This window comes from Aulonocara sp. 'chitande type north' Nkhata Bay, linkage group LG20 (assembly GCF_057382095.1).
Source record: "Aulonocara sp. 'chitande type north' Nkhata Bay isolate Kocher_YH1m ecotype deep benthic linkage group LG20, A_spYH_male_GT1.1, whole genome shotgun sequence".
Classification (NCBI taxonomy): domain Eukaryota; kingdom Metazoa; phylum Chordata; class Actinopteri; order Cichliformes; family Cichlidae; genus Aulonocara; species Aulonocara sp. 'chitande type north' Nkhata Bay.
Window position 1 is genome coordinate 28,435,069 of NC_141363.1, and position 22,993 is coordinate 28,458,061.

A 22,993-nucleotide genomic window follows, 5' to 3' on the forward strand; every position below is an offset into this window, starting at 1 on the left:
GCGGAGCAGAAGCCAGGGTGGGTTGCAGTGACGTGCCCGTGAGCTCCGCCGGCAGCCAGCCGTGCCAGAGTGACCGAGCACCAGGCCAAGAGGCTGAGGGCAGCCCACCCCGAGCGAGCCCCAGGCTCCAGGCCCCGACAAGCAGCCACGAAGGAGTGAGCCGGTGTGTACCTGGACGCCCATCCCCAGACACAAAGAACCACCAACTCACCGATGTCTGAGAGCGTCTGCCACCGGCAGGGGAAGTGGTGGGGGGAGATAGGCCTCCATACCTTGGAGGGCCTGAGATGTCCCTAGAGATGTGGCGTCTGATACCCAACCTGACATATAGACACAGACATACAGGCACACACAGATACAAACATCCATTCCCACCCTCATGCTCTCATATGCAATTACTCAACACTCACCCATTGTGGAGACAGGCATAAAGAGACACTGTACACACAATCACACTCCCCAAGCGTACTCTATACCCCAGGTCTAGGTACCCTTGCCCCTGGAGGGGGAAACTGCACCCAGACCCAGGTAGTGTTACCCTTTTCCCTGGGCCAACAGGGAAAAGGGCAACTCAGTCATGAAGTGGCAGGTCTGGAATGATACGCTTCTCCTGATGGACAAGTCTGGGTTTAGCAGTTGCCAGTATGTGTCTAACTGCAAGTGTAACTGCAAGTGTACACTCTACCCAAGTGTAAAGGTTGGTGGAGGGGGGTTTATGGTGTGGAGCTGTGCTTCAGGAGTTGGCCCCTCTGTTCCAGTGACAGGAACCCTTCATTCTTCAGCATTCCAAGACATTTTAGACAGTTTCATGCTCCCAGCTTTGTGGGAACAGTTTGTGGATAGCCCTTTTCTGTTCAGACATAACTGTGGACCAGTGCACAAACCAAGGTCCGTAAAGACATGGATGTCAACTTGACTGGCCCCTTGAACCAGATAGAACAGCTTTGGGCTGAATAAGAGCAGAACTGCAACCCAGGCCTTTTCCCCATATACATCTCCTTTTTAATCAGATTTTAGGAAATGTTTGAATTTCAAAGATAAACTGACATCCGTAAAACAGTCACATGCAATGAAATTGCATTTTATGAAATTAAGAGAGAGACCTTTTCCTGTTTGTTACAGCTGTAAAGTGGGCCTGAATGCATTCATTGAGCAGTGTGTATGTTCACTCAAGCTTCAACAACCTCCTGCTCTGTCCTGTTGATTTGCCATCAACCAGAATGAAGTTGGCTTGCAATCACATCCATTACACAAATGCAGCTTGTGGATTTGGCAACACCACTAGCACATGTAAATTCTAAGTGCACAGAAAAGGTGCAGAGTTTAGTAAGTATCTTAAGTATAAGATACTTATATTTAGTTGCCAGTCCAATTAGAAAGCAAGAGGATCTAAGTATAAACACTCTATCCTCACAGGACAGCCAAGGCCAATCTAGATCTAGGGTAACATATAGATGTGTGACAAATTATATAACAAATATCAACTCTAGACCCTTCAGCATGGGAATGTGGTAGTTAGTTTTGCTTTTTTCATTCATTTTCACTGCTTTTCAATATAAAACTCATCTGGCTATGGGACTGGTCTCTTCCAAAATTAACACCCTTTGAATATTGTGGACTGATGTGCACAGCATTGTCATCATCAGAACACCAAATGAGGGAATATCTATGGCAAGTGTGAGGTTCCACTCCTCCAGCAGGATCAGTGTCAGGGAGCACCGAGACTGTCAACACGTCACACGAGACAAACTGGGTTAGGAAGGGCCTGCTGCTGCTGAGATGCAGAAAACGGTGTCTGTGTTAGCAGTTAATGTTTTTTACATGCTGTGTGACTGTAGCTCAGCAGGTAGATCTGTTATCTACTAAGGTCGGTGGTGCAATCGTTAGCTACTCCAGTCTGCATGGGCAAGATACCGACCCTAAGTTACACTCTGATAAAGCCATCAGAGTGTAATTCAACTTTGTGTTATATGAATATAATAATAAAATAATACGGGAATAAGATTAGAATACATAAATGAGAATATACATACATATGTGCATAATACTGCAAGCTAACCTGTTTATCCAGCACAAAGCTACGGAGTGTTTTCATGACTGATTAACAAAGTTAGTCTACGTCAGTTTGCAGGAGACTTCACAATGTGAAAATGTATAATTTATATAGAACATTTAAACATTATAATTTAATACAATACTTGAGATGTAATCAAAACACCTTCTATAGAGATCGACTATGTGAATGAAAATGATAACATTACATGTAATTTTTAAATTTGAAGTTTATTAAGTACTACTACCTTTAATATGAGCTCTGTTCTTCCTCTCCTCTGGTCTTGGGCACATACTCGACAGGCAGACATATATTCACGGTCCCTCAGTCCTATTCACAGACCGGGGGATCATGGCATGTACGCATTTGGAGTCCTGTGCACATTCTGGTGTGTGAATTAGCACGTGATCTGAGAGTGAGAATAATATTTTAAGGGATTAGTGAATCCATACATTTAGAATCAATGTATAACAAGTTTTTAACTTAGTGTTAACTTGGCATCTGACAGTGATTATTGAGTTTATTTAGTTACTGTTCCATCAGCTCTGTATGTAGAAGCCACTGGCTAAACTGAAAGAATGAGCCCTAAAGGCTTTGATAGTGACAGTTGGGCTTTATTTGGTAGCACTTTACAACCATTTCACACTGTTAAGCATTAGTTAAGTATTAGTAAGGTTTTGTAACTCAGTAACCCTCCAACAGATATGCATAGTTATATATGCATACACACACATATACACATACAAACATACACATACATATACACTTACAGTGTGTAAATACGGGTAAGAACATCAGACCAAAGACCCCCAGTAATATTGTATTTTAATAATATATGTCATGTTTTAACATGTAACATAATATTACACAATATCACAGAAGCTCTTCATTTGCATGTCAGAATGTTTTAATCTAATCTAAGTTGTCAGGCAAATACTAGTAAAAACTTAAGGTTATGTATATAACCCCGGTTCTCTGAGTAGCATGAGTGAGTGTCTCACTATGGGGAACGCCTCCTGCGTGACCTCATCAGAAGCTCAAATACCATTACGCCAGCCCTTACAGGCTGGCTAGGTGACGCCCATGTCAGGAGGGGCCAGTGCCTCCCTATATAATAGGCTGACATAGCGTCAGATGTCATTCAAAACAAGCCCACCTCTTCCTCGCTTCCATAGCAAGGAGGGCGGTCTGGTGAGACACTCACTCATGCTACTCAGAGAACCGGGGTTATATACATAACCTTAAGTTCTCTTTCATAGCATTCGTTTCGTGTCTCACTATGGGAGAAATACTGACTCCCGGATTGCCAGACATGCCTGTTAAGAAGACAACTGTCCCCAACAGCACTTCACAGGGGAGAGGCCCCCACCCGGGAAGAACCTGCACGGAGGACTGAACGCGCTAGGTTAGGTGCTGTCACATTTAACCTGTAAAACCTAGCAAATGTATGAGGTGAAGTCTAGCATGCAGCTGCACACACCTCCTGAATAGAAACTCCCCTAAAGAGAGCCCATGAGGTCGCCAGACCTCTAGTGGAATGTGCACGTAAGCCAGCAGGGGGCTGAAGGCCCCTGCTAGTATAGGCCAGGGCAATTGCTCCTACAATCCAATGGGAGAGGCGCTGTTTAGACACAGGCTTTTCCATATGTGGTTTAGCCCAGGACACGAACAGCTGGTCACTTTGTCTGACACTCTGGGTTCGGTCCATGTAAATGCGCAGAGCACGGACTGGACATAAGGTATGCAGCCGCTGTTGCTCCTCTGAGGAGAAAGGCGGTGGGCAAAAGGCCGGCAGTTCTATTGGTGAACATGTGCCGACAACCTTCGGGACAAAGGCAGGGTGAGCCGCATACTGACCCTCGTATTATCCGAGGAGAACTGAATGCATGACTGATGCACTGAGAGAGCGTGGATCTTTCCCACACGTTTAGCAGAAGCTAAAGCAATTAATAGAGCCGTCTTCAAGGACAGAAATTTTAACCCAACCTGTTCCAGGGGTTCAAATTGGCAACAGGAGAGCGCAGCCAACACTGTGGGAAGGTCCCACGATGGAGCCAACAGCCTAGACGTAGGCAATTTACGCCGTGCACCCTTCATGAAACGGCATATTAAGGGATGCTGGCCAACAGTCTTTCCCTCAAAACCAATATGGCAGGCTGAAATTGCTGCCAAATACACCTTGATGGTGGAGAAGGCTTTACCCCTATTAATCAGGGCCTGAAGAAGTGACAGAATCACAGCCACAGAGCACTGAAAAGGGATGGCCTGTGATTCTAAGCACCAGCTTTCAAACACACGCCACTTGTGCTCATATAGCGTCCTAGTAGACGATGCCCCAGAACACTGAATAGTGTCGATAACACTATGAGGGAGCCCCACCGTGTTCAGGTTAAACCACCCACGGGCCAAGCCCATAGAGCTAGCCTCTCTGGGTGGGGGTGGAATATTCCCCCCTGTGTCTGAGACAGGAGGTCTCTGCGTAGTGGTAACGGCCAAGCACAGCTGCTGAAAAATCACCGCCAGCCAGTGCTTCCCTGGCCAGTGCGGGGCTATCAGGATCATATAGTGACTTCTCCCCCTCACTCTGGCCAGAGTTGGAGAAATGAGGGCCACTGGGAAAAGCATAGAGGAGGGTTCTCGGCCACTCGTGAGCTAGGGCATCCACCCCGAGTGGAGCTCTCTGATCGTGCAGCGAGTAAAACAGGGGACACTGAGCATTCTCCCTGGATGCATAAACGTCCACGGTCGCCTGACCGAATCGCAGCCAGATCTGCTTCACCACCTCTGGGTGAAGCTTCCAGTCCCCATACAGTGGGTTGCCCCTGGAGAGAAGATCTGCTCCAAAGTTCAAGACCCCCGGCACGTGAGCTGCTCTCAGTGACAGCAGGTGGACACTGCTCCAGACTATCAGTCTGTGTGCCAGTGTGTGTAACTTGGGGGGACCCCAGACCCTGCTGTCTGTTGATGTAGGCCACAACAGTGGAATTGTCCAACCTCACTAAAACATGATGACCTCACAGCCAAGGGAGAAAGTGTTTTAGCGACAGGTGAACCACCAGCAGTTCCAGACAGTTTATGTGGGTGGAGCGCGTGTGAGGGCCCCATTCCCCATTCACTGTCCTGCCCTCGTGGGTGGCCCCCCCTCACCCGGAGGGAGTCTGGGCTGAGCCCTATGAAAGTAATGCATTGAGTTGGCGTCAATGTGCTCTTTTTCCATGAGTGGGGCCACTGCTGCCTCGGTGCACGTCACACACCCTCGGGCTCAGTGAGAGACCAAAAGGCAGGGCTACACACTCTTATGCTATCCCCTGGAAAGCAAATCTTAGATACTTTCGGCGTGGGGGATATATGGGGATGTGGAAATAAGCATCCCTCAGGTCGATCGATGTGAACGAGATGCCTGCTTGTACAAACCGTAGCAGCGAGGCATGCATCAACATCCTGAACTTGTATGTCCTTCAATGCCGGTTCAGGGCACGGAGATCCAGAATGGCTCTCATCCCCCTCCTCCCTTTCTTTGGCACAAGGAAATACCTTGAATAAAATCCGCTGTGCATTTCCTTGGGAGGGACAACTCCTATAGCTCTTTTGTCTCTCAAGGTGGAAATTTCCTCCAAGAGAAAACTGACGCCCAGAGCATGAGAGTAAATGATTTCTTTGAAATGTGGTGGAGCGACATTGAATTGCAGCCTGTAGCCCTATTCCAGTGTCTTCAACACCCATGCTAACTGAGCACAGGTGGCCCAGCTCTTCATGCGAAGAGACAGAGGGCTCACTGGCCACTCCACCGAAGATGGCGTTTTGGCGCCCCCTTGTGGTCGCAGCGCGAACCATACGCCATTTCGGTGTCCCGTCACCTCTGTCACAGGCGAGCGAGGTGACGGGCTCATCTGCGTCATCACAGCCGTGGAAACGCGAGTCTCCACGGGCTGCGTTATGGCAGACGTTGCTCTTGTTTTTCAACTTTTTTTATTATTTTTTTTAATGTGTTTTGCAACACTCGACAGCGCCCTCGGCAAACTGCCTGGATGCACGTGTCGGGGCTTTTTAATACAGAATGCACGAAATAAGTGCTAGTGAAACAATACTGTGAACTTTGGCTCTCTTTCCCTCTGGCGGGTCCGGTGACAGGAACGCCGGCCCGAGTTAAGCACTCTGTGTTGAACTCGCTCTGGAACGGAGCTGGGAGGCGGCAGGGCGGCCCATGAAGGGGGGAAACTGGGTTCGCTCCCGCCTAGAGGAGAGGCTGTCAGGCCGGCCGCTTCTTCCTCCTCACGATCGCGGCAGCGGGGGGAGGAGGAGGGGCCGCTTGAGGTCTGGCCTGGGGAGATTGCTTCCGAGTCCATGGATTCTTAGGGGCCCCAGCAGCCTCGGGGGCTGCCTGCGTCTTAGGCACTTTGGGAATCCTGAAAGCGGGGACCGGGCGAGACGCTGCCTGCGCAAATGACTGGCACGGCGCTGCTGGGGTGGCGTGCTGGGCCCTCCTCAGCAGGCAGAGTTTCAGAGCCTCATCATCTCTCTTTTTCTCCTCACATCTCTTCTGCATGGATGTAACAGCCGCACCGAAGAGACCTTGAGGGACGACAGGGGTGTCGAGGAGTTCCTCTTTCTCCTTGGTCGTCAGGTTGGTGAGCCCGAGCCAGCGTGCTCGCTCCTGAAGAACCATGAGGCCCATGGCTCTCCCAGTAGCCTGTATGGCTACCTTGTGGAGGCGGAGGACGTGGTCAGTTATAACGCAGATTTCTTCCCACACTGTGGTATCTGTGTTAGCTGTCATGTCCTCTTCTAGCTCAGCTTGGTAAGCCATTAGCATAGAGGAGGCGTTGTGGGCTCTTACTGACAGAGCCGCTGCCTTGTAGCACTTATCTGTAAGGCTAGACTGGAAGCGGTCTGCTTTGGAGGGGAGAGACGGGGCCGATGAGGACAGAGACGTCTTCGGGTGAAGATGGCTCGCTACCAACGGCTCCACTTGTGGCATCTGGCGGAGGCCGACAGACTCCATCCCCTCACAATCCAACAGGGAGCTCCCCGCGATGGGGTGTTTCTCGCTGTAAGGTTTTGCTTTCCACGTCACCGCTATCTCATCGAGTAGCTCGGGAAAAACAGGCAACACATGCTTCCCCGTCTTTTTCGCCTTCGGCAATTTCTTACCGTCAAAACGAGACTTTACAACCTCTATTTGTATGGCGGGCCACGGGATGTTGAGCCTAGCGGCTGCGCGCTTGCACATGTCCTGCATGTCGAGATCCAGGGGAGACGGCGGTGTCGGTTTTTCAACCTCGCCGGTAGCCGAGGGCTTTGCAGCCCAGCTGATGCTAGCCAAGGAGGTGGAATCTTCCTCCTCGCCGTCGTCAGACAGCAGGAGGTCCGAGTCCGCCGACTCATCTCCGTCCTCGTTAGCATCTCCTCCCCAGGTGACTCCAGCATCGGGGAAAAACACACGATCTCCGTCTGCCTCTGCCCAGCTCGGCCCTGGCGTTGCGGCCAAATCATCGGCCATCTCAATTTCTCCTTGCGCCGCAGCAGCCTCACACAGCAAAGGGTCGCCACCCGACAGGTTAGCCTGGCGAGCTAACCTGCGGCGGAGTAGTTTGCGTGGGAAAGCCGCGCAGTGGATACAGTCTTGTGCGGGTGTCAAGGCAGCCTGAGCGTGAGATAAACCCAGGCATGCCGCACACACGGGGTGTGTATCCCAGGCAGAAATCTTCTTGCCGCAAGGACAAAGTTTTGCAACTTCGTTGGCCGTCGTAGCCATGGTTAGCTAGAGGGCCGCGCACGTTAGCGAGACTGACACTGAGTGCGGAGAATATTGCTATTCCTCGCTAACGTGGGGTGAAAAGTGTTGCTACTTTTCTACAGGTATTGCTACCTAATGTGTAAAACCGCTAGCGTCGAAGGGTATCGCTACCCGATGGTGAAGCTAGGGTACCTTTATTAGCAAAGTGTTGCTACTTCGCTTTCGGGAAATATTGCTACTTCCCTGGGTGAAAGTATTGCTACTTGGCACCAGCACTAGCTACAGAACAGTATTGCTACTGCTTGTATGCTAGTGGACAACTGAAAAGCTGGGAACAAAGCGCCCGGCGACCGAGTTGTTCACTCGAATCTGTGGACAGTTTAGCTTTAGCACCCAATAGCACAGTTGTCTACAGGCTTCTGTGAGAAGCGAGAAGAGGTTTTTGAATGACATCTGACGCTATGTCAGCCTATTATATAGGGAGGCACTGGCCCCTCCTGACATGGGCGTCACCTACCCAGCCTGTAAGGGCTGGCGTAATGGTATTTGAGCTTCTGATGAGGTCACGCAGGAGGCGTTCCCCATAGTGAGACACGAAACGAATGCTATGAAAGAGAACCACAGCGTAGGTTCTGTCTGCTCACATGCTGGTCGGCTGTGGTTTCTTTTAAAACTGCAGGAGCACATCTGCAGATTTCAGTGTCATCACATTATACATCACTGTGTTTGGGGCTTTAACTGTGAAACACATGCATATTCTGCACACTGAACCCTCCCCTGCAATAAAAAGTAATAATGATGCTAAAGTGCACAAGGGCATTACAAACCATGCAAAGTGACGCTGGTCTTAATATGTCGTGTGCTCCTGCAGCTGTTGATGTAATATCCTGTTCCTGTTATTTATAGCTGCCAAGAGGGAGTTCAGTACTCTGTTTCACACTCTCTCTATCACACACACACACACACACACACACACACACACACACACACTTATTCTCAGAGAACAACAAACTTCAGCTACAAGCTTTCTCTTTTAAAGGTACGTCTAATCTGAACAATGTCACATTTCTCAGGCAGACTTTCATCTTGCATTGACATCTCAGTAAACTGTCATTACCTGCTTCCACCCTTATATCTTGAGCTTTCTAGAGAAATCCTCATACCAGTTGTCAGGATTTCTGTCTGCAGTGTTATCATTATTAAAAAGTGAAAAAACATCTTATCCTTATCAACATCTCTACAAGATCATCAGACAGCAAACGGTTTCAAACCAGGTGATCTGACACTGTGAAAACTGAAGGTTTAGACTGTCAGAAGAATGAGACGACCTCATTAGAAACTTTCATGTTAAATTCAATTCAGTTTGATTTATACAGCGCCAAACACAACAACAGTCGCCTCAAGGTGCAAATGAACTATTGTTAAAAATGACTTTTCCACTGGGATATGAATAATTATAACTCATCCTTCTGGGTCTGAAATTGTATGATTATCCCTATATCTCCTAACACTTACCGAGGTTTCCTCCTGGAAAAAAAGTGGAATTACACATCTTTGTCACGTCATCCAAAGTAAACAGTAGTCATTGTGGTTGTTCATGGTGGGTCAGTGGTCGTGGATATTGCCATTATTGTTGGCATTATTGTGGTTATTGGTGATGATGCTGATGTTGCTTTGACTGTTGTCCTCGTTTTTATAGTTCTCTCATGGATTGCATTGATCATGACTGAATGGAACACCCTCACACTCACACTTGTATTGTTTTTCCTACCGGCTCTGTCTCCTGTGCACATTTCCTAATAAATGTGCAGACATGAAAGTTTCTTTTTTTTAAAGAAACTTTCAAGTAGATATAGAATAAATTTATTAGGGTTCGAGCACTAAAACTCCCAGAGCCATTTTGTATCTACTCTGTTTATTTTTTCGTCACATGAATTTCCTTTTGTGTGTGTGTGTGACTGCGTAATGTGTAATGTTTGTGACAGCGTTTCAGTAATGTGTGTGAGAGCGTTTCTGTATTGTGCGTGAGAGCGTTTAAGCAGTGTGTGTGACAGCGTTTCAGTATTGTGTATGAGAGCGTTTCAATTGTGTGTGTGAGACCGTTTCAGTATTGTGTGTGTGAGAGCGTTTCAGTAATGTGTGTAAAAGCGTTTCAGTAATGTGTGTGAGAGCGTTTCCGTAATGTATGTGTGAGAGTGTTTCAGAAATATGTGTGAGAGCGTTTCAGTAATGTGTGTAACTGCATTTCAGTAATTTGTGTTAGAGCGTTTCAGTAATGTGTGTGACAGTGTTTCAGTAATGTGTGTGAGAGCGTTTCAGTAATGTGTGTAACTGCATTTCAGTAATTTGTGTTAGAGCGTTTCAGTAATGTGTGTGAGAGCATTTCAGTAATGTGTGTGAGACCGTTTCAGTAGTGTGTGTGAGAGCGTTTCACGTTTAAAATCACTGTCCATTTTAAAACCCAGGTCGGTAACAACAGGTTTAAAATAGACTTCCAAATCTACAGAGGAGAAGTCAGAGGGACCACTGGGTCCAAACACCAACACCTCTGTTTTATTTTTATTAAAATGTAAAATGTTTAGAGCCAACCAGGCTTTAATGTCATGTAGACATGTCAAGATAGGGTTTATGGAGATGTCATCCTTCTGCTTTAGTGGCAAAAAAAATTGGCAGTCATTGGCATAACAATGAAAAGAGATCCCATGTCTTCTAAGGATGGAACCCAGAGGCAATAAATACAGTAAAAACAGCAGTGGCCCTAAAACTGAGCCCTGTGGGACGCCGCATGACAGAGAAACAGAAGATGATTCGGAACCGAGAAGGCTGACAGAGACAGTTCTCTTGGCCAAATAAGACCTAAGCCAATTAAGTGCAGTGCCACCAATACCCACAGGATCATTTAATCGAGAAATTAGAATATTGTAGTCTACTGTGTCAAAGGCAGCAGCTAGGTCAAGCAAGACCAGAACAACATGGTTACCAGAATCACATGCCAGAAGGATGTCATTAAAAACCCTTAATAATCCTGATTCTGTGCTATAAAGGGTTTAAAAACCTGACTGAAAAACCTCAAGGATGCCATTATCATCTAGAAAATCTTTCAGTTGACTAAAAACAATTTTCTCTAAAACCTTGGAAAGTAAAGGCAGCTTATAATTGGCTAAAACTGTGTGATCAAGGCCAGGTTTATTAAGCAATGGCTGCACTACTGCATGTTTGAAATTTGCAGGAACCACACTAGAAGACACACTGCTGTTAATAATGTCAAGGACATACTGTCCTATACTAGGAAAAATTTCTTTAAAGAATTCTGGAGGGAAAGGATCCTGTGGGGAACCTGCGGGCCTTATACGGCAAACCACATCCTCTAAAGTGGAGAGTGTCACAAAATCAAACTGAGTAAAAACGGCAGTGCAAGGGACAGAGATAGAGGGGTCAGAGTCAGGAGCTGACACCTGCAGTTAATCCTTTTCCCACCTCCATTCTGCTCGATGATATTCCCTCTTAACAGCACCAGTGCTCTCATTAAACCAAGGCTCGGGTTTAGCCTTGGGCTGCCTGGTTTTTAAAGGAGCTACATAGACTATGATTGTTTGACAGCAAGTATAAAACCAGGAATTAGGCTCTTCTGTGTCAGAGGAGACGAAGTCAGAAGGGCCACCGAGCTGATTAAAAGCAACAGAAAATTGTGCGGCAGTGGAGGGATTAATAACCCGACAGCGCCGAGCAGAATTGCCAGATTTAACTGCAGTATGTTTAAAAACAACGTTGAATAACACAGGCATATGATCTGAAAGTGCACACTCACAAATCTCCAGGTTAGTGACAGGCAGATCATATGACAGGACAACCCATATGGAAAAGATACATATAAATCTTATAAAGTTTGTATCTGTCTTGTGTGAAACTTGTATGAAAAGCATACAAGAGTGAAAACAGATATAAGAGCCCTTGGAAATGTATATAAATGAAACTTGTATGTTTTGGATACTTACTAAAACAATATATGAAAGTGGCCACTTTCATGAGTAAATCATATAAGCCTTATATGATTCACTAGATGAAGTAAGCCAAATCTTATGCAAGTCTTTTAAGTTTTTCTATTTTTTTTCGATATGGGAAGATCCAGAGTGTGTCCGTGCTCATGTATTGTGTGTGAGAGCGTTTCAATAATAATGTCCCTTACAGTACATCATAGACAGGCACCAAGCAAATGGTGGACACCAGAGGTGAGGGGAGCCATTAGAGCAGGGCGATATGACTAAAAATATTTATCACGATATACATTTGAAAATTTGCGATAACGATATAACTGATGATATAATTGACACTAGACAAAATACTTTACAACATCACAATTTTATTAGTGCAAACAAAAAAACATCTATGTATTTTCACTTAAACAAACAGCTGTATTTTATGTGCATTAAAGTTATATAAAATTTAACAGTGCAAATGCAAATTCCTTGCTGACAGTTTACCCAAAAGGCATTTCCAGTGGAAATTGGCCGATATAGCCTCAGCATAACCATGTATAATATCCACAAAACTTAAAAAGAGGTTATACACACACACAATGGTAATATTATGTTGAAGCACAGTACGTATCACTCCGCGAGGCTCCTGCCTACGGTAGCTGTAATGCTCCGACAATCCATCTAGCGGTGCGGGTTCGTAGCTTAGCAAAGTCGTACTAAAACATTTGACAGATTTTCGAGCGCTGTGTACATAAAATCGTTTCGAGGTCAGTAAACACAACCAGAGTTCATACATAAGGCACACGGGATTATAAGGGGCACTGTCAACTTTCAGAAAAATCAAAGGATTGATTTTAAGTGTGCCGTATTTTCCAAAAAACACGGTAATAACGACAGCCCGCTAGCATGCTCTACCAAAAATAGTGCTTTGTTGTGTATCTGACGGACGAAAGCCAAACCAGTTCCACACTGAAGTTGCAGCAATTTTACAAGCCAATTCTGGTTCATCAGAATCAGAATACTTTATTCATCCCGAGGGAAATCAGGGTTACAGCGAGCAGCACGCTAATGGCGCATGCGCACTTACAAAGGAACCTTCTGACCAACTTTACACAAACATCACATTGGGCAGACATGTCAGAAAGGTAGGCTGATAGGAAAAAACAACGAAAATACACTACATGAGGTAAGAGGAGGAGAAAAAAAACTCCACTCAGACTGAGCTCCTAGTGGGAGAACAGTTTGATAACAGAAAAAACACCTCAGCACAAAAGCACATGACTATCAATACACCATAGAAACACAAGACAAGCAACAGGGGCGGGTAAAGGGTGAGAGAGAGCCGGTGTAGACAGCGCATCCGGTCCTGCAGCATCTGTGCTGGTCCAGTTGACTGCTATCTTCCCCGGTAGGGCACAAGCATCGAAGGCGTTGGAAAGGGAGGGGGGATGAGTGAGTGCTTATCAGTGTAAGTGTATGTGTGTGCGTGTCCATAGTTTAGCTGAGACAGTGTCCTTCGGCCTATCAGGCTAAGTAAACAGTCCTCCAGCCAATCCAGGTGTCCTTGCATGGGATGGGAAGAATAGCCGTAACACAGTCATTATCAGGGAGTGATTGTTCGGCTCCAGCCTTGGGCCTGCAGCTGGCGCCGTGATGGGGATCCGCAATGTTTATGTTGGTTTTGTTCATTTCCATGCGAGCAGCCCAGGAGAATTTTTCAGGCTGCTCTTTAACACTCCAACACTGGCCTCTCGATCTCCCGTTGGAGAGCCGCGAGCCTCCCCATGATGGTATCAAACTTCTGTTCCATGGTGTTATCGTTCTTTTGATTCCGAGACCTCACAACTGCAGTGATCCGTTCCGCGATGTTTTCCAACTGTCGCTCAAGGGTCTCATTTTGAGCAGGCCTCTCTCTGATGTTTCCCCTCATACGCTCAATGGTGTTGTTTTGAGCCTTCACAGCAGCTGCAAGCGTCTCCAAGGTGTTGACCATATTACGTTCGTTGTGAGAGGTTGCGCCTCGTTCCATTTCAATTCCAGCGGGCAGCCTTGGGGGGGGGTTTGAACAGCCGGTTCCGCTCTCTTATTTCTCCGATAAACCAGGGCTAAGCCAACTCCGATCAGCATGAACCCTGTTATCATGGTTCCGAATAGGTAGATATCTTCAGCGTCCTCGATCAACAGTCCCGCCAGGCACATGATCCTCCAGTTCTGCCACCCGTCCATCGTGTATCCGGCAGGGAAAGTCCCTCCAGGGCACTCAGGCTCTCCCGAGCCCAGATTCTCGTTGAGAAAAGGGTGTCAATAGCATTCAGAGACCAGTTGATCATCCGTTTCATTCAACGATCCACGTTCGCCCTTCACATTCTCCGTTGCCGTCATGCTTTTTCCGCCATGTGCGTATGAAAACAAAGGCACTGCGCATGCGCGTTTTACCCATATTCTATCGCGATATTTCATTTTCCTATCATTGCCCAACATTATACCGATATTACTGTGAACGGTAGGATATTCTGGGAAGATGGCGGAGTGAGCGGTTCAACTTGAGTGGGCTCCGAAGCTTTTCCTGAAAAGAACCTCCTTTATGTCTTGACCGCAATCAAGTAAACCGGAATTAGAAGCAGACTAGTTATACTTCATCTCTAAAACTCAAAAACGTCCTCCCTGTGTTTCTCTCCGTCATTCTCGGCCACCTTCTCCGAAGCGGCGAAATGGCTAACATTAACAAAGATCATGGCTACCACCTAGCGGCTCTTCGACAGGCGTGCGACGAAGAAGATATTGAATGGATGGATCAGCAGCACGACTTATCACAAGACAGACCGCAAGCTGATCGACACCACACACCGGTTAAAAGTCCTGTTAAGATCTCCCAATTCTTTGAATCTTTGGGCTGAAGGAAGGACAATACTCGGTGTATAAATGCTCAATCAACAATCATTTATTTCCATACAATGAGCATAAACCATCCGGATGGGGAGACATGCATGCAGAGGGTCACAGCAAATCTCAAAATGGTGACTGGTTACTCAGCTTCTTATAGCCTCTAGTGGCCCCCACCTAGTCGTAAGAGCCTAAACATTCACATTCTTTCTCTGTTATGGCGCCTAAGTTATGACCTCGGCTCCCTGTCTTTCTGCTCTCTGTAAAGGTGGGGGTATGGAATGTGGTCTGTTTCTTCTATTATCGGCACAAGGTCCTCTACACACAACATTCTCTTCATGATTTAGCAGTCTGAAATGTCAAGAAACAGTGTAACACATTCACAGTAGATCAAGGGTACAGGGTAATGTACACCTGTCTAACAAATCCAAAAATGGTCACATTCTTTTAACCCAAAAATATAATGGAAACTAAGCTACATACACAGCACACAATCTAGACGAAAGGATATTATATGACCTACAGCAGTTACCATAATTCAACTATTTTAACTACAAATATAAGATAACATATGATAACAGAATAATCTCACAGTCCAAATCCTAAGAAAATGAAGGCTAACGAATCACAGACGCAAAACGAAGTTTCAAACACAGTTCTCCTCAACGCTATCCAAAAACTGGTATGTAAATTCAACACCCAAAGTGAACATTTAAAGAATTATGAATTCCAGCTGCAAGAAAACACAGACGCTGTAAGAAAAGTAAAGGAGTCTGTGGATGCTAATACGGAAGCTATTAAATCTGTGGTGGAAGATGTGAAACGTATTAAAACGCAGATGGCGACGCTGAAAAAAGAGAACGAGGCTCTTCGGGAAATGTGTCTGGAGCATGCTAGATACAAACGGAGATGGTCTTTGCTGCTAACTGGCGTTCCTGAAAAGGAGGGGGAAAGCATGAGAGAAGAAATAATCAGAATTCTGACCAAGATCATTTCTGCGAACGCCGAGCAGCTATACAACACAGTGGATACAGTGCACCGGCTGGGTCAGAAGGGACGAGTTGGTGACAAACCCAGGCTGATTGTCATACAGTTTGCCATGAGAACTGTTCGAGACCTAGTGTGGAAGATGTCCAAGGAGGCGCAGTTCTGCAAGGAGAAGAAGATTCGGTTTAGAGAGGACTTTTGTAAGGAAGACAGACAAAGCCCGCAAACGTCTGTGGCCGAGGGTGGAGGAGGCAAGGAGCAGAGGGCTCAAAGCTTTCCTGAAGGACGGATATGCTGTCATCGATGGTCGTCAAATCAAAGAATGAAAGAACTTTATAACGACCTAGATAAGAAGGTATAACTGTTCAACTAAATTTAAGCCGGTAACTTGCTCAATGGTCCTTAACTTTCACTGGGTTTATTAGTTAATAGGAGGTAAAACGTTCCATTGCCCTACTCTAGTTATTACAGCACTTTCAAGCTATATTCAATGGTTCTTTCAATATTTTCTTTAAATGTTCGAGGTTTAAGAAGTAACATAAAGCGTAAAGCGATTTTTCTTTTTTGTAAGGAACAGCCTAACACAAATTGTTTTTTATTTCAAGAGACACACAGTAGTAAAGATGATCATATATTTTGGAGAAAGCAGTGGGGAAGCGGTGATATTTATTCATCTCATGGTACCTCTCATTCAGCAGGAGTGGCTATTTTTCTACATCGTTTTAATGGAAGAGTTATTGATCATAAAGGTGATGAGGAAGGTCATTGGTTAATGGTTAACATAGAGTTGGATGATACTAAGTACATTTTAGTAAATGTTTATGGGTTCAACAATAGAGCTAAAAACCGGAAATTAATTTCTGATTTGAAAAAAATGATAGAAAAATGGAAGATCATTTATTCAATTGAAAAAGTCGTTGTTGCAGGTGACTTTAATATGGTACCAGATGAAAAACTGGATAGATTTCCAATTAAATATAACTCTTCTCATTTTAACCAAATAATAATGGATTTCTCCTGCACCCTCAACCTAATCGATATCTGGCGTAACTTAAACCCAGAAAAACTGCATTACACCTGGAGTAATTCTGAGCGCTCTCAATGCTCAAGACTGGATTATTGCTTAATAACTGGTAGTCTCTTCCCCCTATCATCCAACTGTAAGATTCTTCACTCCCCTGTTACTGACCATTGTGCCATAACACTTTCAATCTCCCCGGATAATAGATTATCAGAACCGAAGAATTCTCACTCGAAGTTTAACAGTAACCTCTTAAGAAGCTCATCTTTTTGTATAAAAATTAAATTCTTAATAGGAGAGGTAAAAGCAATGGAGGATTTTTCTTCTACTAGTAAATGGGAATGGTTGAAGTTTAATGTCAGAAAAATTGCCAGTGAAGAAGGAAAATTAATGGCTAATAAAAGGAGACAGAAACAGGCTGAAATCACCGCAAAAATAAGTTCATTGTGCAATTTATCACATCTGACAGAGGAAAACTCTATAGAACTAAACCAGTTGCAGTACAAACTAGATGAACTTTATACAGACAAAGCAAAAGGTGCCTTCATTCGTTCAAGGGCTAAATAGATTGAGGAGGGGGAAAATAATTCTTCTTATTTCTTTAACCTGGAGAAAACTAGACAAACAAAAAAAAACTATAATGAAGTTACAAATTAATAATACCCTGACTGAAGACCAACAGACTCTAAACAACTATATTACCGAGTTCTTTTCAGCCCTCTACACTACAAATTATTCCAGTTCGGAGACTTATTCTTTTTTTAGCTCTATCCATGGAAAAATTCCTCAAATTGACACACACTTTAAAAATCTCAATGAGTCTGAAATCACTTTAACTGAATTGGATACTGCTGTTTCCCAAATGGCGAGTGGTAAATCACCAGGTCCCGACGGAATCACGATTGAATTTTACAGATATTTCTGGAGTGACATTAAAGATCTATTACTAGAGGTGTTTAATGAATGTGTAAATAATCAGATGCTATCTCCAACTGAAACGAGGAATAATTTCTTTACTTCCTAAACCAAACAAGGACTCTATTCTTTTAGATAACTGGAGACCTATCACACTTCTTTGCTGTGATTACAAATTGTTAGCTCATGTCTATGCCAACAGATTAAAAACAGGAATAACTCAAATAATAGATGAGACACAGTCAGCCTTTATAAAAGGACGTCATATCCATCATCATACCCGTTTAGTATTAGATATGTTGGATTACAATCATTTAATTCCTCATGATAGCCTTATTTTATTTCTTGATTTCTTTAAAGCTTTTGATTCTTTGGAGCATAATTTTTTATTTAAAGCTCTGGAGGCTGTGGGTTTTGGTCCCAGATTTGTTAGTGTAGTGAAAATGTTGTACAGAGATATGACAAGTAGTATTGCACTCAATCAAGGGTTTTCTAATAGTTTTAAAATTAATCGTGGCATTCGGCAGGGATGCCCTATTAGCCCGTTATTGTTTATTGTTGCAGCAGAAATGCTTGCCATTTATATCAAACTCTCTTCAGATCTGGAAGGCATAAACATTCTTGATAAAGAATTTAAAATTAGTCAATTTGCTGATGACACTGCCTTATTTCTGAGGAATGTAAATATGGTCTCTACTGCAATTAATAAAATTCTTTCATTCTCAAAAGCATCCGGCTTAACACTAAACCTTAAAAAATGTGAAATCTTAGCTGTACACAGCTGTAATCACAGTACTATTAACAATATTCCAGTAAAGAGGAGGTAAAATACCTTGGTTTAATAATCAGTAAAAATACTAATGATCGAGAGAATAATAACATAACTCCTAGATTAAATGTAGTTAAAAAAATATTTAATCATTGGTTAACACGTGATTTATCCATATTAGGTCGTATCTTACTGTCTAAAGCAAGACTCATATACCCCTGTTATTCAATTTTTACATCTCCTAAAATGGTTAAGCTGTCCAATTCTATTATATTCAGCTTTATCTGGAAGAATAAAACACATTATATACGCAAATCACAATTAGTTAAAGACTATGAAAATGGGGGCTTGAAAGCTTTAGACTTTGAATCCATTATTGCTGCATTCAGGCTCAGATGGATAAAAGACTGCATTTCCTATCCTCAATCTATGTGGTACCATATTCCAAACAAACTCTTTAATAAGGTCGGGGGGTTAGATTTTCTGCTCAGATGTGATTATGAAATATCTAAGATTCCTCTTAAGTTGTCTAGTTTCTATAAGCAAACTTTGAATTTTGGGAAACTAATTTTCACCCACAATTTTTCACCTCACAATTCTGTGTTGTGGAATAATAGGGTTATAGTCATCAATAAGAAGTCCTTATTTAAATCAGACTGGTATGATAGCGGTGTATGTTTTGTTGTTGATCTGCTTGATAAAAACGGAAACTTGCTATCTTATGAAGAATTTATTGATAAGTATAAAATAGACATTTCATTTAATAATTATAATAAGATTTGTAAAGCACTACCCACACCGTTGTTAAATCTTATCGTAAATACTTTAAAGTATTCACTAATAAGAACATGCTTACCTTCACTGACGATAGGTAATACCTCAATAAAGGACAAACAATTTAATAATAAGTTAATCTCTAATACCTTTAAGCAAATGGTATTCTGCAACTACAATGTCAATGTCAGACATGACCTTGATAGCATGTTGAAAGAAAAGTCATTTTCTTTTTACCTAAAATACCCACTTGCGCCTAAAATGAAAGAAACACACTTCAGAATCATATCCGGCATTTATCCAGTTGGAGAATTCCTGTATAAAAGGTTTAATTTTGAGGCCGACTCTTGTGCTTTCTGTTCTTCCGATCCAGAAACACTAGAGCATCTATTTTTTACTTGTCAGTATGTTAATGCTTTTTGGTTTGAAATACACTGTTGGGTTTCACTCAGAATTTCCAATATACCTTCCTTCACATCTAAGGATATTCTTTACTTTATGGACAATCTGGATTCTGAAATCTCAGATGTTGTCAATTTTGTAATAGTACTATGTAAGTTTTTTATTCATTTATGTAAGTGGAAGAATGCCTCTCCTATGTTTACTGTCTCCTTGAATTACTTTTGTCAATATTTTAAGTGACTTAAGCTTATTTCAAATATGAACAAAAAAAAACTGCTGTACTATACTGTAAAATCACAAAATACTTGCTATTCTAATTTTCCTTCCTATGTCAAAAGGTCTATGTTCCTTATTACTCGACCCTAGAAACTTTTATTTTCTCCCTGTAAAGTTATGATGACTTGCTGCACCATCTTTATAATGTAAATTGTTACAATTCTGGTCTGTTTCCTTGACTTGTTTTGTATATGAAAATTTCTTTCAATAAAAAAAAAAAAAAAAAAAGTGAACGGTAGGGTATGGCCCAGCCCTTGGAGCCATCAAGCTGAAGAAGGTTTCCTCTACAGCTTGGTTATCCTATGGATGGGCACCAGCAGGCCAAGCAACAAGTACATGAAACAGCAGCTGATGCAAAATCTTGGATGGTATTTTTTTCAGTTTTTCTGTCCCATAGTACAGGTTTAGTGCTGCTGGAGGTTTTTAGCACCACAGTCAGTGAACTCCACACCTAGTGCACAGGCTCACACACAGCAAACATATTTCTGTGAGGTGATAGTATTTAAATGACAAACTACTGATTTTCCACTCCCCCACTCTGCCCACAGGGAGCTTTCCCACTGCTTGTCATCAATCATCAGACTCAGAGGGCCACTAATGTGTCCGCTGCAATAGACAAGAGTCTGCACCCTCTCAGAGTCTCTAAAATCAGATTCTAGCACGATTAAACAACACAGTCGAAGGAGACGTTTCACCTGGTAAAATTAGTCACCTGGGTTTTGTCCTACTTTTCTCTGGACTACCTATAAAACATCAACATTACATCTAGTTGACTTATTTTTTAAGGTCTAATACCAGCACAAAGTGGTGTTTTTAGAGAGAAACACTTTAGAAAACTAAACTGAAAGCTGGAAATGTACTTTTCACTATTCATCAGAGACTTTCTGCATCTGACAGATTAGAAAATATATCCACAACTCAGAATTCCAAAGAGGAATACCATCCTTTACACTAATAATTCCATTAAAGTGATGTCAGTGTGTCAAGGTGTGATATATGAAATCAAACATCCCTTTAGTAAAATGAAAGGATTAGACTAATAAACGTTTGTAAAACTGGGACAAGAGTGTGTATTTTGTATTTTTTTTTAATAGGAAATACTCTAAACACATGCTTTAACATTTAATATTCACATTGTACACAAATGTTGTGTTATAGAGTTTATATTTCCGATATTCTAAAGTGTGCCTCAATGCGACATGCGCATACACGTGCAGGACCCGGCTGCAAAATGACATCCGGCATAATGTTGTTCTGCGATTTGACCATCTGTGGATATGAATACGACAAATTATTAAGCCGCTTTCGTCGCATCTTCTTTCTGTTTTTAAGGCTTTCATAATATTGAAAGTGAAAAAGACCGGCAAGCCCGGAAGTGGACGGTCTCTTTTTAGTCTTATTTAATAATATCCAAAAGCTGTTATGCCACAAATTGCGTCCTTCCACCATTCGGCATGTCTTTGGTATCTCAGGGATGAGTTCCCTAAGTTTCATGTTTATGCCACTCGGGCCAACGTGCGCAAACGAGTATATTATAAACCCAATTTGCTGTCTGAAAACAGTGTTTCAAAATGTCTGCCTGGCAGAATCGTCAAGGCCAAACGCCGAGGTCATGGTGAGTGATCGACCGTTATTTGTACTCCAGTTTTCTTAATCTGCTCAGACTACATACCACACTCCATCACTAATTATGTAAATTTTTATGTCTGTTGTTATTAGTAAATTACTCACTTGGCAGGATTGTATTATATGTTAATAATAATAAGACATCAGGGCAGGTTTTGAGTTCTTGGGTAACATTTTGCCATGTAGTAGTAATAATAATATTAATATGTGTATGGAATGAAGTTAACGGTGTTCAAAGAAGGGTTGGTTGTAGAAGCTCCGCCTGTATTTGTTCGTTAGGTCAGCTAACTAGGTCAGCGATCAGGCTAGGCTGTTGCCAAAGAGTGTTTTCTAACTTCAAGTCGACCCAGAGTTTTCCAATCTGGTTTTGAACTTGTTCACTTGAAAGAGGCGATGTTGAAAACATCAGACCAATTTCAAACATGGACAAATATACTGGCATATTGGAAAGATGGGACAAGATTAAACCCCCAGTACAGACTAAAAGCGCTGACAGATTTCTGTCATTTATTCCAGCAGCTTTTCTTTATCGTGTAGAAAAACTGAGACATGTATTGAGCTGAAGATATCGCACGGATTAAATATGCAGTTTACATCTTTACACTTACAGGGGAATTTTCCTGGTCCATATGTAGGACACCGTGTAAAATGAGTTTGACATCTGTTGTACTAGTTTCTTGTACTCAAATGGCTTCCAGCAAGTCTCAATCTACTAGAGGACATTTGGGATGAGAATAAGAGATTTGCATGGTTGATGTGCAGCTGACAAATTTGAAGCAATGACATGATGACAAATCTTAGATGTTTCCTGCACCTTGGTAAAACTATGCTGCAAAAAATTTAGAGTTCTGAAAGTTCTGAAGGCAATAGGGGGGTCCATCCTGGTACCAAGTTGTACCTAATAAAGTGGCTGGTCAGTGCATATCTTGTGTCATAATGACGAGGCTTGTTATCAACGTGGGCTCAGTGCAGAGAGATATTGAGCTAAGACTGTGCAAACAGTGACAATCCCATGTCTCAACAGTCTGAGACCAAACAGTGGGGTTTATCAGAGATGGAGTGGCCACCTGTTTGTTTAGCTAAATAGAACATAGGATTTCATGCTGGAAATTTTCAATTCAATTCAACTCAATTTTATTTACACAGCACCAAATCACAACAACAGTCGCCTCAAGGCGCTTTATATTGTAAGGTAGACCCTACAATAATACATACAGAGAAAACCCAACAATCATATGACCCCCTATGAGCAAGCACTTTGGCGACAGTGGGAAGGAAAAACTCCCTTTTAACAGGAAGAAACCTCTGGCAGAATCAGGCTCAGGGAGGCGGGGCCATCTGCTGTGGCCTCAGCTCATTCTGCCTTTAAATTCCTAAAATACACAAACACATTTGTACAGTCATTTCGCATGTAAATCAACTGGGTCCAGTTCTCTTGAATGGTGAATGGGAACACGTGATATCTGCATGTTACCTGATACCTGGTGCCTTTTAGAGAGCAGAGCTGTTATGGCATCACCATGTGTAGCATTTCCTGTGCTTGTGGGCATCCTTATTTTTTCATGTGGTATAA

The 22,993-nt window shown here is 43.2% G+C and overlaps 1 protein-coding gene and 2 pseudogenes across 1 annotated transcript; 1 reads left to right on the top strand and 2 right to left on the bottom strand.

Annotated features, from left to right (window-relative positions):
• Nucleotides 1-4,437: 4,437 nt before the first annotated feature.
• Nucleotides 4,438-5,952, bottom strand: LOC147305851 (uncharacterized; annotated as a pseudogene).
• A 350-nt stretch (nucleotides 5,953-6,302) lies between these two features.
• On the bottom strand, nucleotides 6,303-7,031 carry LOC147305852 (uncharacterized). The gene has a single exon (XM_086278413.1). It carries the CDS (start codon nucleotides 7,029-7,031, stop codon nucleotides 6,303-6,305), a length of 729 nt encoding a protein of 242 aa, XP_086134539.1.
• An 8,229-nt stretch (nucleotides 7,032-15,260) lies between these two features.
• On the top strand, nucleotides 15,261-16,033 carry LOC147305853 (uncharacterized; annotated as a pseudogene).
• The last annotated feature ends 6,960 nt before the right edge of the window (nucleotides 16,034-22,993 follow it).